Genomic DNA, 18,136 nt, shown 5'->3' with positions numbered 1-18,136 from the left:
GCTCTCCTACATATATATGAACATCATAATATTAGTTTAATTTCTTTAAATTCAATCATCTCTGGAGCTTAATTAGTTTATTTGGTCATCGATCAAACTAAATCAGCAAGTAGCAAGCATGAAGAAAACTTCACCATACATTTCCTTCTTCCTATTACTCTTCTTTGTCTTCTCTGCCTTTTGCTTTTCCTCTTTGGCTTTTGGACAGGCCACTTTGCCCCAAGATGAAGGTAATTTTCTCACAATATAATGCTTTTTGTATATCCATCACTCTATCATGATGCTTTTTAATATATTTTATGTAGAGAACTTGATTTAAATGTGATAATAAAATTTTGTATGATTGAATTCTACAAGAGACACGCCGAATAGCGGCGGTTTATTAAGGAATTTGCAGCGATTTAAAACCGTCGCGAAACAAGATTTCAGTGGTGCTACAAGCGTCGCCTAAAAGGGAGTGGAGATTTGATTTTGCAGCGGTTCCAACGAATATACTGATATACATGAATGATAAACAATTGTATATATTAATGTTAAACTATATTCCATGTTAATGATACAAAACTTATATTAATCTTAATATAATTATGTTGAAATTTATTTTTTTTAGATTAACAAAAATCGAACTCTAAACTTTTAAGTAATAGAAATTGACATTATATTATGAAATTATTTTTTAAAAAGATTTAAATGAAAAAAATATATTAATAATTATATCTTTAATATTTTGAGAGCGTGATAGCTAATTAGAAATTAACTGTAGTATTACTTTAAAAGTGTAGTTAAATTTATATATTACACTTCTTTTTGCCATTTGATGATATTTTTTAATTTGATGGTACTTTATATCGTATGAATGTATATATATAGTGGAAGCTCTGAACGACATAGCTAAGACGCTTGGAAAGGAGGATTTGTTTTCTGAAGAAAAAGATGTATGCATCAGTAGTAGTGAAGAAGAACAAAGTGGGAGCTCGTGCATGATGTTGAAGGGTAATCAAACTACTGTTGTCATCTGCAACTGCTCCTATGCCGATTCCACTCTCTGCCATGTCACTAGCTTGTAGGACTTCTCTATATCTCTCTCACTCCATCCTTCTTATCCCTAATAAATTACTCTTAAAAATAACAAAATATCATCAAATTATTTATTAAAAAATTTAAATGATTAAATAAAAATATATAAATAATTATGTATCTGACAAAATATAAATAAATTTGTTTAAAAAAAATTGGCTAGTTTTTTTTGTTTAGATAAAAAAAATTAGAGACAATTAAGATAAAATAGAAAAAAATATATATTAACTTTGTCATGATATTATTTTTTTAAATAAGTTTAAGTTGATATATAAGAAGAGATATATAAATATAATTTATTCTAAATATGTTTTTTATACAAAATTGTTTTTGGGTATATTTGAAATTAGGAGGAATTAAAGAGAAAGAAAGCCAAATTATTATGAATGGTTAATATTTTCAACAAACTTCACATGCCGAATAATTAATAAAAAGATTAAAAATTACTATGGTATAAAATGGAAATAATTAACTAAATTTATGAAATATTATTTTAAAACCATTTTGAACCAATAAACAGATGTGTGAAACGAGAAAGTCTCCCAGGTCAACTCCCAGCGGAACTTGTGAGGTTGCCTTACCTTCAACAAATGTATGTGTCTCTCTTAACTTTACAAAATTCAATACCCAATCATTTCTGGATTTTTTTTTCTCATATCTTAAAACTTTAATATATATATATATATATGTTGCGTGCATGCATGACAAACACTTTTCCTCTGTTTTCGTTACAGCGATCTTACATACAACCTCCTGAATGGAACTATTCCCAAAGAATGGGGCCGAATGACCAATCTTACCTTCATGTATATTATTTTATTTTATTAATTATTTCTTTTTTATTAGCTATATATTTTGAATCATTATTCTGTATAATATACGAAGAGAAACTTTAGAGCAATGATTGAAGGTGGAAATTCAGGCGTAGTCAACTTCACGTGAAGTTAATAGTCGTTAGATGATTTGACTAAATTTTTATTTAACGGCTCTCAGATATTAACTTCACGTGAAGTCAACTTCATCATGATTGAATTATCTCTGTAAAACATCAAAATCACAGGTTTAAGCAACAAGAAACTAATGTCAACATTAATAATCTTTGTTATGACAGATCCTTAGGGGGAAATCGAATAACGGGTTCAATTCCAAAAGAGATAGCAAACATTTCCACACTTCAAGTTTTGTGAGTTACTCCTCTTTCACACCTTAGTTACCCAAAAATATTATTTTTTACTATTATTTTTTAAATTTAGTTTAAAATTAAATGTATGTGGATAAATGTGTTACTTTGATCAAATAAATAGTTATTTAAAAATTAAACAATACAACAACATAGTTGCATTCAAAGGGTTTTAATTATTTGTTGAACTTAACTATCAATAACTTGAAATGGATATAGTGTTGTCGAGTTCAATCAAATGTCTGGAGAGCTTCCTCCTGAGCTTGGGAATCTCTCACAACTTCAAAGACTGTAAGACCTTTTATTATTAATTACTTACCTTTATCTCATATTATATTATATTTCACATGCATAATCTTATCAAACATTTCTTGGATTTTATAATCACTAAATATACAGGCAAATTAACTCAAACAATTTTACCGGAGAGCTTCCTGCAACACTTGCCAAGCTCACATCATTGCAGACTGTGTAAGCTTCATATATAGTTTTATCAAAATCATGAAAAAAAAAAGGAAAAGTATAGGGTACCAATATACTATGTGCCAACTTATTGTCAACAATAATTAATTATTATATTTTAAACACATGTATAAGGAGATATATCCAGAAAATACATATATAAAGATATTTCTATTAGACACAGCCGTAAAAAAGATATTTTTATTAGACACATCCACAAACACACTTCTATTAAATACAGTCATAAACAAGAGTTGGCAGAAGTTGACACTATTGGTAATATAGCAGAATTGAAAAAAAAATGTAACTAAAGAACATTTAATTTTATGTTTTTCTTTGTTTCATGTGTCCTTATCCTATATGCATGCAGTCAACTTGCCGACAATCAATTTTCGGGGAAGATACCTGATTTTATTCAAAGTTGGACAAATCTTCAGCAACTGTGTGAATTCTATATTTTACTTTATTTTTCATTTTTCTGTTAATTAATTAAAACTTTTCTTATCTGAATTCGCCTCTGCTTGTTATTTATTTTGTTAGAGTAATTCAAGGGAGTGGGCTTAGTGGGCCAATTCCTTCCGGGATTTCAGTTTTGGAACACTTAAATGACTTGTAAGTATCATATTTAATTTTATATTGTTGAATTGTTTTCAAAAGTTGTTTATATAGTATGATTCTGTTTATTAATTTAGGTATGATTCTGATGATTTTATATTTTTATGCAGGAGAATAAGTGATCTGAATGGAGATGAAAATTCATCTTTTCCTCAACTTAAAAATATGTCAATGAAAAATCTGTAAGTTTATTGTTTTAATTTTATTCTCTTATAAATAATTTGAAGTTGAAAGTAAACAAAATTAGTTTCCAAGATAACAGTGAAAACAGAAAAAAAATTAAAAATACTATTTGTACACTAAAATCAGCTATTAAAATCAGTCACTAACGTATTTATGTATAAATACATGTGTAATTTAATTTATTTTTAATGTATATTTATATTCTAAGATGTATTTTATACTAATGGCTGACTTTAGTAGCTGATTTTTGGTGTATATGTAGCATAACTCAAACAAAATACATTTGTTAGAAACTAAAAGAAGATATTAGGAAAAAGGATATTTATATTTAGTATGTGAATCTGTTATGTATCCTATGATAAAAGTATTACTATTTATAGGTGTCAAAGAAATAAAAAGGAAAATACAAAAATAATTGTCTAAATTAAATTCAAATGTAAATTGTATTCTAACAATATTCAAATATAAATTATAATTTAACTAATATTCAAATTTTATTCCAATAACATTACTTTCAATTTGAAATAAAATCGATGAATATACATTTATTTTATAAAATAATAAAAAAATAAAGAAGAAAAAATATTAAATGAAATCTTTGTTCATTGTTGAGTATATTTTAAATTTGATAAGTAATTTTCTTTAAAATGATCTCAGTAATATTACGAGGTTAGCACATTTTGTAATTTGTAGTTATTAATTAGTCATTATCAATATTTTTAATAGTGTAATATTATATTTAATAGTATAAAATTATATATTTTTTTTATAGTTAAATGCTAGCTAAATTTTAATAAAAATGCTGAATCCTAAAACTTTTTTAAAAACTTTATTCCGTGTACCGCGCCAGTTTAAAATACTAGTTAAAATTTGAGAGAAAAATAAAGGTAAAGTGCAACATGGAACTATGGAAGAAATGTTATCTATTGATTGGTGTTGTCTCTTTTGTCTTCGCAGGATTTTAAGGAGTTGCAATATCAATGGAACACTACCTATATATCTTGGGAACATGACAAGTTTACAAACCTTGTAATTGCATAATTTTAACATATTTTTCTTATAATATGTTTAGCTAATGTAACTTTTTTCCTGATTTTATAAATTTTTTGCAGAGATCTCAGCTTCAACAAATTAACTGGACCAATTCCATCTCAATATGAGAGCCTTATCACACGATTAGTGGCATACATGTAACTTATTTATCATACTTTTTCAATAGTCTTTTATTTAGTGTTTATAACTGAACTAATTTTACCACAGTATGAGAATTTAATAGTATTTGTTTTGTGGTACTAAGAGTATTATATTTAGTAGATAAAAATTAAAATTAAAAATTTAGTCTTGAGAAATAAAAATTAAATTTCTTTAATACTTCTAAAAAATAAAAATACATAAAATTAAATTTTTTAGAGACGTAAATTAAAACTTAATAACATTTATTTTTAAAAATATCCTCATATAATCTTTTGAATTTTAAGTCTATTCTTTTCACTAAAACAGAGGACAAAACAAAGTTGAACAGGACAATAACAGTTATTCGATGAACTCTCCTCCTCCAGCGTGGACACATCGGCAGAGCAGCTCAGCAAGAGTGAAGGTCGTAGCAACGACGATAACAGAAACATAGAAGCTTCCCTCGCAACTTCCTCATCCTCTCTCTCTTTTTCCTGTATCTTTGAATCTAGTGGTAGCAGCGGTGACCTTCTCCGACATTTCACCTTTCTCAACCTCTTCTCCTTCGTTCTTCGTCAGCAATGTAAACTTGTCGTTGTTATTCTCCCTTCTTCTTCTCCGATTGTTCTCTGGTACCCCCTCCTCTCCCTCATCCCCTGCTAGGGATGTCAACGGGGCAGGGCAGAGGTGGGGAATGCCTCCATACTCCCCATCTCCATCTCCTGATTTGCTCCTCATTCCCATATTCATTTTTCATTGTGGAAGAATATTGCTCTCCATCCCCATTCTCCATAGGATCTCATTTTCTATAGGGATCCCATTCCCTATCTCTCTAATAGTTCTGACTAATTATCAATTTCCATAGGAATATAGTTGAAAGTATCCATCTATACAAAAATAGCAAAATTTTATACAAAAATTCTAAATGATAAGGTGGTGACTTCTTTCAAAATGACGTAGCGGGAGATGCCACGGTGAGGCAGAGCACAAGCAGTGGATGAGGCGGAGGACGCGACAGCAGAGAGGAAAATGGACATGGCGACAAAACTGTGGAAAGGAACGCCACGAATATAAAGAATGATGTGGTGAATGTGATGGAACGGTAAGGGCGTGACAATGCAGTGAGACCGGAGAGTGGTGATGGGGTGGTTGTAAAGATGTTGGATGGAGTATGGACAACGCTAGGGATTTATGAATTAAAGAAGGGTTATGCAAATAAAGATTAGGAATTTTTGGTCTCTATATATATATATATATGACATGTGAAACAACTAAAAAACATATATGAGAAATAAATTATTAAGGACAATTAAATAAATTTATAAATTTAAATTTATAAATTTCGGGGATTAGCGGGGACGGGGTGGGGATCCCTGCTCGGTTCTTGCACCTACCTCAGGAGAACTTTTTCCCGTTTCCATTTTCGCAAAAAAAAAAATTTCTCACAATCGGATCTCCATTCAAGACAGTCCCCACAAAGATCCTCGCGTCTCGGAGAATTTTACCATTCCTACCCCCTTGCGATTTCTCCTCTCCAACAAAAACTATGGTGTGAGTGACGAGGAGCCTGGCTATTCAGGTCACAACTACTTCCAATACCAACACACCCTTGTTTCTACGACGTAAGATTTGAAGATCCCCCACCTCACTTCCTCCATTCTTGCTTCTTCTACAAAAAGCATTTGAGAAAAACAAAGACATCTTCATAAATAGGTTAGAATCAAGTTTCAAGAATTCAAGATCCCTTGACCCAATTTGGCAATGGATTTTTGTTATTTTAGATTTAGATTTTAGATAATTGGAATATGATTTTGAAATTTGATGGCTGGCGTGACATAAAGAAAAAATTTGAGAAAGAATATAGAAAAAGAAAAAGAAAAAAAGTATTTAAGTAATTTTATTTGTTTTTATTTTTGTGTTTATATTAAATCAGACAGATATTGAGACATAATTCAATCTTATGCATAATTTATAACACCCTAACTTTTAACACCTCATGATCGTATTAAAAGTCTGAGTGCTACTTACCTCTATTCTTTTGATTATATACTATGTTTATTTAATATTGAACCTTCGCGAGTACGAAGCAAAAGTTTAATTAAGAAAACGGAAATGTTTTATTTTTAATCACTTAATCACAAAGAAAATAATAAACGATGAGGGAAAAATAAATTCTAAAAACTCAACTTGTGAAAATCATCTTCTTGTAACTCCATAATAAACCTTTGCACCTGTAGCTGAAAGAGATGGAGATAGGGAGTGAAAATTGAGGAGTTCTTAGTAGGGTCTGGGTTAGAAATTAAGTTCATTTTGCTATTATTAACCAACCACAACTAACAGCAAAACACATATAAGCATAAATAATAAAAGAACACAGAAGTCGATCAGTCACGCAGCACACACACAATCATAAAGTTACATAGCACAAAGATATGCACAAACAAGTATGATGCATGTATATCCCTAGTGCAGGTAATGAGCTTATTTGTCGGTTGCGACCCGCACCCGACGCAATCTGACTTGCAAGTCAGATAAGGCATTCCAGCGGCATAACCTCTACAAGGTTCTAAACTCTTGCAGGCGCTGATTCTCCAGCTGAAGTATGCCGAACATGACCTTTGCAAGTACTTGTAGGCGCTAATTCTCCAACTGAACCATGTGCTCCTTTCTCCTGGAAGCCATTCCATATTTACGGGTGTCCTCACACAATCATTCACATACAAAGCCCACGGCTTAACATTTTTACATCGGCACCATAACGATTTACTTCCCGTCACCCTCTCGTGACCTTTCAATTATTCTCATAATCACACGTGCCGATTTATCTTCTCTTTTTCTTTTAAAATCAAAACCACCTCTTTGTGATATTCTCCAAAACCTTTGAAACAATTTCACTTAAACCAATTCTTCTTTCAAAAGACAAAGAAAAACCATTTATTAGTTAAACGTCTTAGCAAGGTCTCTAGACCTTAGGGGAGCGACAACCAATCTCATTTCTTTAAATTTATTAGAAATCCTTTATCATCATTGTTTTCTTAGGTTGAATTTAATCGAATAAAGTTTCTAAATCAAATCAAAACCAAATCATACAAATCAGAAGTTCCAAACCAATTTCAAAACTAAAACCAATCCCAGTTTTATCTTTAAAACTAATTCTTTAATTTTTTTCAAGACGTCGCAAAACAAAATCATTCAATGAAAATTCAATTGCTTTAAAAGTTCACAAAAACTCCTCCGAATGAAATTCTTAAGTCAAATTCAAAATATATACCTTTTTCATATTTAAATCAACCTTAAAACAAAATACTTTTCTTAAATAACTTAAAATCATAAAATAATTCTTTTCTAAATAAATTGAACTCAAAACATATACTTTTCTTAAATGAATTAAACTCAAAACATAACTATTTTCTTAATAAATCAAAAATCAAATAATAAAATTTCTCAAATCCAATCTTTTTCTAAATAACATTTCAAACAAAGTCTCAGATTTTATAGAAATTTCGGCAGCATCTCCCTTAAAACTCGGACTTTGCCACCTTTCTCGGGTCCCATCCAAACCATTTCTCAAACTATTTCATATCATTTCTAGTAAATCAAAAACCATTTCTAATATCAAAATATTTATAAAATCAAACCAATTAAAAATCAAACCGCTTCCAAAATCAAACCATTTTCATATCTCAAATCATATCACAATTCATCAATTCATTTCTTATTAAATCTCAATGTCATCTTCAAATCTTACCAATTCCACTTATTCACCAACAACATTTTAGCCCCGAATCCCTCAAAATAATTCGGTTCTTGACTGCACTTAAATAGACCAAATTCCAAACTAATCACAAATATCAATATATCACAAAAAATCAACATAAACTCGGTCAAATTCAATCAGTAATCAATCACAACATCAATTCACTTATCCAATACCAATTTAGCCAGTGACAAATTACCAAAAATCCTGCCTCCGTATGAAATCAAAATATTCGAAACTCCAGAGAAGCTTTTCGACCGAGTTGCTGAAGAAGAAAATGTTAGAAATCGTCTGTGCCTCTTAGAACTCCAATTGGGCGAACTCAAGAGGAAATGGAGCTATGTCACCATCAACTTTTACCGAACAAAAGTAACGCCAGCACGTAGAAGAAGAAAATACGAATATTTTTACCGGATTTAATTTTTTATTGGAGTTACGGATATCAAGAAATCAAACTCCAAAGGTTTGTGTTTCCATGAAAATCTCTCTCAATCTTTCTCTTTCTTTTTTCCTCTCATGGATTCGTTGAAAAATCAATGAAGAAGACTAAGGGTTAATTATGATAATGTATATTAGGGAGGATTGGATGTCACTAAAGAGCTACGTGTTGTGTTCTTAAGCTATTGAGTCAGTAATTCATGTTATAAATATCTTAAAAAGATAATTATAAAAGATGGATATATTAAAACATAAATAATAATATATATGAGTTACTAATATAAATGATATTAGCAACATAACAATAAAAGATATACGGTGAAGCATTAGTAAAGCTACGTTCTCCGAAAAATACCGATATTTACTCATATCGACGGATATCGAACTCGATAATAATATTATTAACTAAACTTTGTTTTTAAATAAAGATATCAATTACTTAAATTAAAATATATATAATTTTCATTATTTATAAATGACTAAAATTATAGTTTTAATTATGTAAAATATTTCATCATAATAAAAATATATATAAGAATCTAAATTGAATTGAATTCCAATAGTTATAAAATTAATTTAATTACTTTTAATAAAATAGAAAAAAATTTATTTGGGTAATGAAATAAATAAAAAAATAAAATATTTGATTTATTTTAAAAATTAAAATTATTTAATTGTGTGTTCCTTTAAAAATAAGGACAATCAAGACAAATATTATAACGTCTCTATATTTTTATAAAATATGTTAAATGTGTTCTAAGCATACAAATATCCTCCATCAAAACTATTAAAAATATAATTATTTATGTATTTTTTTATCAGTTTAAATTTAAAAAAAAATAATTTGTATATATAATATCAAAATTTGTATGACATAATATCAAAATTTGTGTGTTCTACTTTTTTGATTGATTTGCCTATCTCACCACTATCCTCATATGCCACTAATAGTCACCTATGATGACAAGATTAAAAGCTGATCACTTCACATGTTTCTCAAATTTTGAACCTTATTAGTTTCAGGCTATGAAATAAGAAATGGTAGATTTAAACAGAACAAATACTTAGACTTTGCGAACTACTCCTCTAATAGCAATGTTATTAGATGTAGATAGGTGTTTAATTTGCTATTAAGAAACATCCTGATGGTTCAATTTTAAAATACAAAGTCAGGCTTATTGCAAAAGGTTTTTACCAAATTGAGGGTGCGAGTTTTGATACATGCATTACACCTTCTTCAGTTATTTATATCCTTATTAATATTGATGATATCCTAATAACTGGTGCTAATATTGAGAAAATTTGATTACTTATGCAACAATTACATTCAATTTTTTTAAAGAGTTGGGTAAATTTAATTTTTTTTTTTGGAATCGGATAAACCAAATCAGATTCTGAGTCATACATTCTCACTCAATCTAAACATATTAGAGTTATTAAAGGGGGCTGGCGTGAACTTCTCTATTATGACAACATTAGTGTTGTTCTCCTTACAGCAAATTATATCCTTTACAACAAAATTAAACATTAAGTTGGATCTTCATGTAGTAAGATAATGTGTACAGCAGAAAAAATTACATTTATTTTTGATCAATTTGCAGATGTTTTAACAAAATCACTATTACCTGCCACTTTTGATTGTTTTAGAAACCAATTCAGAATCTCCTCTAAAAATACCATAAGTTTGAGGAAGAGTATAGGACATAAGTTAGTTATATAGTTAATAGAATTAATTGAACTCTGTTTAGCCTTCTATATATAGAAAGAGCATTAGTATATTGTATATATTGTATATAAACAACTACATAGCATCGTTTTTAGTCACTAATCATATACTGAATAATCAATAATTTTCACTAATTTTCATTCACATATTACTCTCTTCAGTCACTAAATTCTCTCTGTCACTTCAAGATCATTCTTGTATACTAATACCTTACAATGATAATGTTCATATTGCATTGAGCAATATAGACTCCAAAAGAATAATAATTTCTTGATTCTCTCGATCCCAAATGCAGGTATTTAACTGGAAACTTTCTCACGGGAGATGTACCTAAGGAATGGATAAATAATGCTAATAAGAAGCACTACTTGTAAGTTCTCTTTCATAAGCAAATTTATATAATTGATCGAAAAGAATAATAATTAGCTCTTTGTTATTATCTTTAATTTATGTTAATCAATATTCGTATGTGTCTTCCTTATTCCCAAATTATAATATTTTGAAACAAATTCTACAACTTGTTTAGAGACCTTTCGTACAATAACTTCAGCATTAGTGGGAGCCAAGATAAACAAGGATGTCAAGATGAAAATACGTAAGAGCGCAGTCATTGCATTATTTCTGTCATTATTTTACGTGTAGATTAAAATTTAACTATTACCATTATTATTATCTATTTATTTTTTCTTTCATTTTGTAAAGTTAGTATATTAAAAAATTTGATGTCATTTAATTTTTTTAAATAATACTTGTTTGAAATCAACTAAAATTTTAATTGACACTTATTTAAAATTATATAGTACTTTTGATAGCAAATTTATGAATATATATGTGTAAGCATATATTAACCTTCTTTTATATGTCTAGGAACTTATTTGCCAGCTCTTTGACACGAAATGACACGTAAGTTTGGTATTCTGTATGATATATATAGATCTTATACTGTTTATTGTGATATGAGGCTATTATGTTAAATTACTTTGTCAATTCCATCATTTTCGCAGCGGAAAGGTTTCATGTTTGGAAAGCAGTGTGTGTTCTAAAAGTAAGTTCTTTTTGGTGAACTTCCTAGAGATGTATATTTTGGGGTCTCATCACTATTATTATGTGGCCATTGTTAAATAACTTACAACAGTGGAAACTCATGTGCAGTCGACTTCACATGAAGTTGATACTTCAGAACCGTTAAATAATTTGATTGATTTGACTAAATTTTCATCTAACGGCTCTCAGATATTAACTTCACATAAAGTCGATTTCACATTTCACCTGAGTTTTAGATCAATTGGTCAGTGCCTCAAAGGAGGCGGACTACCAAATGACAAAGGTTGCTGATCCGTTGAGCGGCAATTTGAAATCGCCACAAAATCAAGAAAAACCGCCACTAATAAAAACTAACTGTATCGAATTCTAATCAACATCCCAAATTTTGAAAATCAATCGTAACTTATTTTAATATGATTTATGTTATTTGCGCTACTCTTTTGGTGTAGTTTTATACATATTCCATTTTCATATATAAAAGTGATGAATGTAATGAAGAGAATAAAAAGCAATAAATGTGCCCTCTTTTATAACAAAAAATATGGTATATACTTTAAAGCGTATCAAAAGGTAGGACAAATATTTCTCTCTTAAAATTTAGTATTGTTTATTGAGGAAAATTTCTTTAGAATATCGTCCATACCCAGACTTAACATCTTATAATCTATGACATTTGTAATAGGTGTAACACCTTATGTTAGATAGAATTCGAAAGTTATATCCACATGGGTCTAATTGATATCTACTTGTTGTGGTGGCAGCCTCATACTCTTTCCGTATAAATTGTGGTGGAGAAAAGGTAACAATAAATGGAAAGACATATGATGATGACACAGATGAAGGAGGAGCAGCAAAGTTCTATGACAATGAAAATACATATTGGGCATTCAGTAGTACCGGTAACTACTTAGAAAGTAAAACTCCAAACTATATTCCATCTATTGATTCTAGTATGCTCTCTTTAAACAATAACAATGATGCTGAGCTCTACACCAATGCACGTGCATCTCCTGTTTCTTTGACTTACTATGGATTTTGCCTTGGAAATGGAAACTATATTGTGGATCTGCATTTTGCTGAGATTGTGTTTACTCATGATCAAACATATAAGAGCCTTGGAAGACGTATATTTGACATCTACATTCAGGTAATTATGTTTTGGATATTTTCTTCAAGTTCAAAATGTATTACATAAGAAGTTCATAAATAATTTTTATATTTAATAGGATAATTTAAATGATCTCTATTTTTATTATACCTGAAATTTTTACCTATGCAAATCGCATAATATAATAGTCGTACAAGATTAAAAATATATCACTTAGCTTATATATATTTATCAGCAATTAGATATTTGACGTCTTATATTTTATTGTTAAAAAATTTTAAGAATACTTTTAACAATTGTGAATAAAAAAATGGTCACAAAATTCCCATAATGCTATGCAAGTAAAAATTTGTCGCAAAAATTAGTTTTTTTTTTTCAGTAAAGGTTACCATACACAAATTTTAATAAATAGTAATGCTTTTTTGTGAAAATTTTTTGTAACTGCCCATAAATTCCATTAAAGATCTAGGATTTAGGATCTAAACTATGGTTATTGCGGCAAAAGATAACATATGCTGCCAAATTCACTTTATTTTGCGACAGCTTTTTATCAACCATTGCTAAATGATAATGTAGCAGCAGTTTATATGACATAAGTCTAAACCTAATAAAAAATGCTACTAACAGTCATGATCCTTATAATGCTAACAACTGAACACACTCATTACTGAAAGTAAATATTTCTTGCATGCACTGATGCACATTGGAAAGTTTAATTGTATTTTGTAACAAAAATTCTAAATGACGAAATTGTCCCATGCAAAAATTATCGATGAATAAGTTTTGAGTCGAATTTATTTCGAAAACTAGCGATTTAGTTGTAATAATAATAATAATAATAATAATAATAATAATAATAATAATAATAATGTGAAATTGAGGTTGAAATTGAAGTGTTATAGGGAAACCTAGTGCGAAAGGACTTCAACATTGCAGAAGAAGCAGGAGGCATAGGTAAAAATGTTATAAAATCGTTCAATGCAAGTGTGATTAATGGTACCTTAGAGATTCGTCTTTACTGGGCTGGCAAAGGAACAACTGCTATCCCACAAAAATCAATTTATGGTCCTCTTATATCAGCCATATCTGTCTATCGTGGTACGTTTTTAGTTCTTTTTTGAATTAGAAGCAATATAATACAACTTTTCATTATTCTTTTTCAAACAATTTAATTTATGCTTCCTCAGATCATAGAAGTGGAATATCAACAGCTGCTGTGGTTGGAATTGTTGTTGCCGTGGCAATTATTATCATCTTGTTGATATTTGGCATGCTTTGGTGGAAAGGCTGTTTGGGAAAGAGAAATTCAAAAGGTAACTATTAGAAAGGGAAATAATTATTTAGTCTGTTCATAAATAATTTTTAAATTCTTAAATTCTTTTTTCGCAAAATAAAAATTGTCTATTTTAGAATTTTTGGTAACATTATTTTTTTTAAGTTATACACGTATATTAAATAATATAATTAAAATAAATAAAAGAGTTGATTTTAGTAAAATAATGAGAAATAAAAGAGTTGAAAATATCTTTTTTATGATTGTGTCTAATGAAAGTGTCTTTGTGGATGTATCTCCTAGACATGTCTGTTTATATGTATCTTCTAGTGAAAGTGTCTTTGATATTAATTATTGTTGATAATAAGTTAGTAGATAATATATTGGTACTTTATAGTTTTCCAAACAATCTTGTTATAGGTAACCAATAAGGATTCTACCAATTTCTGTCCATTCTTGCTTATAGCTGTATTTAATGGAAGTGTCTTTGTGGATGTGTCTACTGAAAATATCTTTTTGAATAAATTACCATTTGTATCCATTAAAGATACAAACATTGACAAATGTATCCATATAAGAATAAAATGACAATTGTACCCACGGAAGATAGCTTTTGTGTGCCAAGAATACCCTAACGGACCACTTGTGTAACCAACGTCTGGGTACTTTTGGCACACAAAAGTCATCTTCCATGGTTATAATTATTGTTTTATTCTTACATGGGTACATTTGTCAGCATCTGTATCTTTTATGGGTACAAATGGTAATTTATTCTATCTTTTTTATGGTTGTGTCTAATAAAAGTGTCTTTGTGAATGTATCTCCTAGATATGTCTCTTTATACATGTGTCTTCTAGTGAATGTGTCTTTGATATTAATTATTGTTGGCAATAAGTTGGCAGATAGTATATTAGTACCTCATACTTTTTGTAACGAAAAATAGTTAAGGATAAAATTTATAAAACATCATATAATTTGTTATCACTTAAAAAAGTAGTTAAGAGTATAATAATTACGATTTTTATCTTGAGTCACACACTAACATTTTCAACAATTAGCAACGATTTAATATTTGTTATGCTTCAATTATCAGAACTAAACGGTATAAAGTTGGAAACTGGTATGTTTTCTATACGACAAATCAAAATGGCAACAAATAACTTTGATATCATCAACAAGATTGGAGAAGGAGGGTTTGGTCCCGTGTATAAGGTATTTTATCATATATAGAGATATAAAAACATATATATTTTCTATTTGTATTTTCACATTATTATATCGTATTTGAGAATAATAATCATTTAGCAACTATGGTAAAATCGCAGTTGTCTTCATCTGAAGTTTTGATAATTAAAAATTGTTAGATAATAATTTAATTAAATATATCAGATCATCTAATAATTTTTTTAAGAATCAACTCCATATGAAAACTACTGTCTGTGAATCTCTACCTTATTATATTCCAAGAACTATATGGCATTGTATTCTTCAAAAATGCAGGGAAAGTTATCTAATGGTACAATAGTCGCAGTCAAGCAACTTTCTTCAAAATCAAAGCAAGGGAATCGTGAATTCTTAAATGAAATAGGCATGATTTCTGCTTTACAACATCCTTGTCTCGTTAAACTCTATGGATGTTGTGTCGAGGGAGATCAATTATTTTTGATATATGAATACATGCAAAACAATAGTCTTGCTCGTGCTTTATTCGGTAATCTCTTTATTTAAAGTATTCTTACTTATGTAAATGATTAAATATAGTATACGGTATCATTTAATATAATTTAATGATTTTCAAAAGGCCGTGAAGAACACCAAATAAAGTTGGATTGGCAAACAAGACATAAGATTTGTGTTGGTATTGCTCGAGGATTAGCATACCTCCATGAAGAGTCAAGAGTGAAGGTGGTTCATAGGGATATCAAAGCGACTAATATCTTGCTCGATGAATATCTCAATCCTAAAATATCTGATTTTGGTTTGGCTAAACTTGACGAAGAAGACAACACCCATATCAGCACTCGAATTGCTGGAACATAGTAAGATTCTATATTTTTTTTCTATGCAAAGTTTGATTAATAAATTATTTTTCTTGTTGGTTGAAATAAGAAAAAGTATACATTACTGTATCTTCAACTATTTAACCCTTTTTTTATGAAAATTGAAATGTACCATACATATTTATTTGTCAATTTATAAAGTTGATACATTTGATCGTTTGTTTTTAATTTATTATACAGTGGATATATGGCTCCAGAATATGCTATGCATGGTCAATTAACCGATAAAGCAGATGTATATAGTTTTGGAATTGTTGCCTTAGAAATTGTAAGTGGAAGAAATAATACAACCAATCAACATAATGAAGGGGCATTTGTTTTACTTGATTGGGTAAGTATTCTATCAATCAACATAATTAATAGATGTTGTCAATATTTTAATAGATTAAAATTTTCAAATATTATTTCTCTATTCTTGCTTACTTATTAGTTTGGAAAACCCTTGTTCCAATAACTTTAACTTATTAATTAGAAATAAATTTATCACTTTCTGTATTAGGCACGTTTGCTGAGAGAGAAAGGTGATATAATGGAAATAGTTGATAGAAGATTATTGGATTCAAACTTGAAGAAAGAGGAGGTGATGGTGATGATCAATGTTGCTTTCTTATGCACTAATGTGTCTCCAACACTTAGGCCTACTATGTCTTCAGTAGTAAGCATGCTAGAAGGCAAAACCGTTGTTCCAAAATTAGCTTCAGAGTCATTGGATGAGAAGAAATTAGAAGCATTGCAAATGTATTATCATCAAGATCACCAAAGTACCTCAACAATGGAGGTGCCATTGACTACTTCATCTACTTCTACAGCACAAGATTTATATTCGATTCACCTAGACTCTTCTTATTTTGAGAGTAGAAATTAGAAGAATAGAAGTTACATAAATTATATATACATCTATTCCAAAATCCTAATTGATTGATGATTACTTTTTCCAATTGTAATTTGTAAATTGCTACATAAAAAGCTATTAGTTTCAAACTGAAAGTAGTAATTGAAGTACTGAAACTTCTATTAAGCTAAGGATACTTTTAGTGTATGTAATAATTGATTGTGATGGTAAATTAAAAATTTAATACTAAAACAAAATTAATGAACAATTATGCGTGTAATTTTTACACATATATCAACTAGAATATTATTGAACTATAATTGTTTGATATTTATCCATTTTGAATTTTAAATATAGTACTATTTCATTCATACTCCTTTAGATATATTTATATGTATAGACTTATTTTCAGGTACATGTGATACTACTCATGCTTACTTATATGTACAATTTACCCATGCATATCCAACACTATTTATTAACTACATTTATGAAAATTCATTTGTGTTATCATTTTATACTATTTTTCGTATATGCATGAATCTTGTTAATGCTTTTCTTATATATGATTGACGATTTGTTGTGTACAACAGTGAATGGAACAAAATAGCAGAACTAAAGTATAAGGGTGAGAAAAAATATGAAATTGAATATTATATTTATCTTTAAACAATAATGAGAATATATAATATTACGATTAAGTGAAAAAATTACAAAACTTCATATACAAAAAAATATTATAATACTCTTTTAATATATGCGTAATAATTGCATTCATACAAATAAAACTACATTAAGAGAGACCGAATTTTTTTCTCTCTAATTAGACTCATCGCCCGCACTTACTAATTGTCTTCCTTGCAATACTAATTGCTTACACATAATAGATTAGGCCACATGCCAAAACGTGATTTACAAGTTCTTACTATCTCTTATGTCACAACGTCGACATCTTTTTGTGATTTGTAAACGCAATTGTTGTCTCCATATCTTGGACCATAACTAGAAAATTGCTTAATACAGACAAATTTAGTCTTTATTATAAACGAATTTTTGGTTACTGACAAAATTACCGAGGGATTTTGTCCCTCTGTAAAAGCCTCATCGAAAATTATTTACCGACGAATTTTTACCAGTTATCGACAGATTTTCCCTCGGTAAATTCTCTCCTCCATTTCTTTGAAACGTCGAAATTTTTGACGGATTTT

At 29.0% G+C, this 18,136-nt stretch overlaps 1 protein-coding gene across 1 annotated transcript; it reads left to right on the top strand.

Moving 5' to 3' along the window:
- Positions 1-17,152, top strand: LOC107459597 (probable leucine-rich repeat receptor-like serine/threonine-protein kinase At3g14840). The gene is made up of 24 exons (XM_016077830.3): positions 1-230; positions 871-1,063; positions 1,598-1,669; positions 1,812-1,883; positions 2,189-2,260; positions 2,477-2,548; positions 2,657-2,728; positions 3,090-3,161; positions 3,260-3,331; positions 3,445-3,516; positions 4,475-4,546; positions 4,630-4,707; positions 10,907-10,981; positions 11,138-11,206; positions 11,479-11,514; positions 11,616-11,656; positions 12,417-12,802; positions 13,666-13,861; positions 13,951-14,076; positions 15,130-15,248; positions 15,537-15,747; positions 15,838-16,075; positions 16,277-16,427; positions 16,596-17,152. Exons 1-24 carry the CDS (start codon positions 119-121, stop codon positions 16,959-16,961), a joined length of 3,045 nt encoding a protein of 1,014 aa, XP_015933316.1. The 5' UTR covers positions 1-118; the 3' UTR covers positions 16,962-17,152.
- The last annotated feature ends 984 nt before the right edge of the window (positions 17,153-18,136 follow it).

The sequence above is a fragment of the Arachis duranensis genome, chromosome 7 (assembly GCF_000817695.3).
Source record: "Arachis duranensis cultivar V14167 chromosome 7, aradu.V14167.gnm2.J7QH, whole genome shotgun sequence".
Lineage (NCBI taxonomy): Eukaryota > Viridiplantae > Streptophyta > Magnoliopsida > Fabales > Fabaceae > Arachis > Arachis duranensis.
The sequence above is the reverse complement of the archived record's forward strand: the minus strand, read 5'-3'. Positions and strand labels throughout refer to the sequence as shown.

Excerpts from the sequence above, each read along its gene's own strand:
- LOC107459597 (XM_016077830.3), top strand. The coding sequence starts at position 119 with ATGAAGAAAACTTCACCATACATTTCCTTCTTCCTATTACTCTTCTTT. Across the intron at positions 4,547-4,629 it reads ATGACAAGTTTACAAACCTT|AGATCTCAGCTTCAACAAAT; the intron begins GTAATTGCATAA and ends AATTTTTTGCAG. Across the intron at positions 15,748-15,837 it reads TCTTGCTCGTGCTTTATTCG|GCCGTGAAGAACACCAAATA; the intron begins GTAATCTCTTTA and ends GATTTTCAAAAG.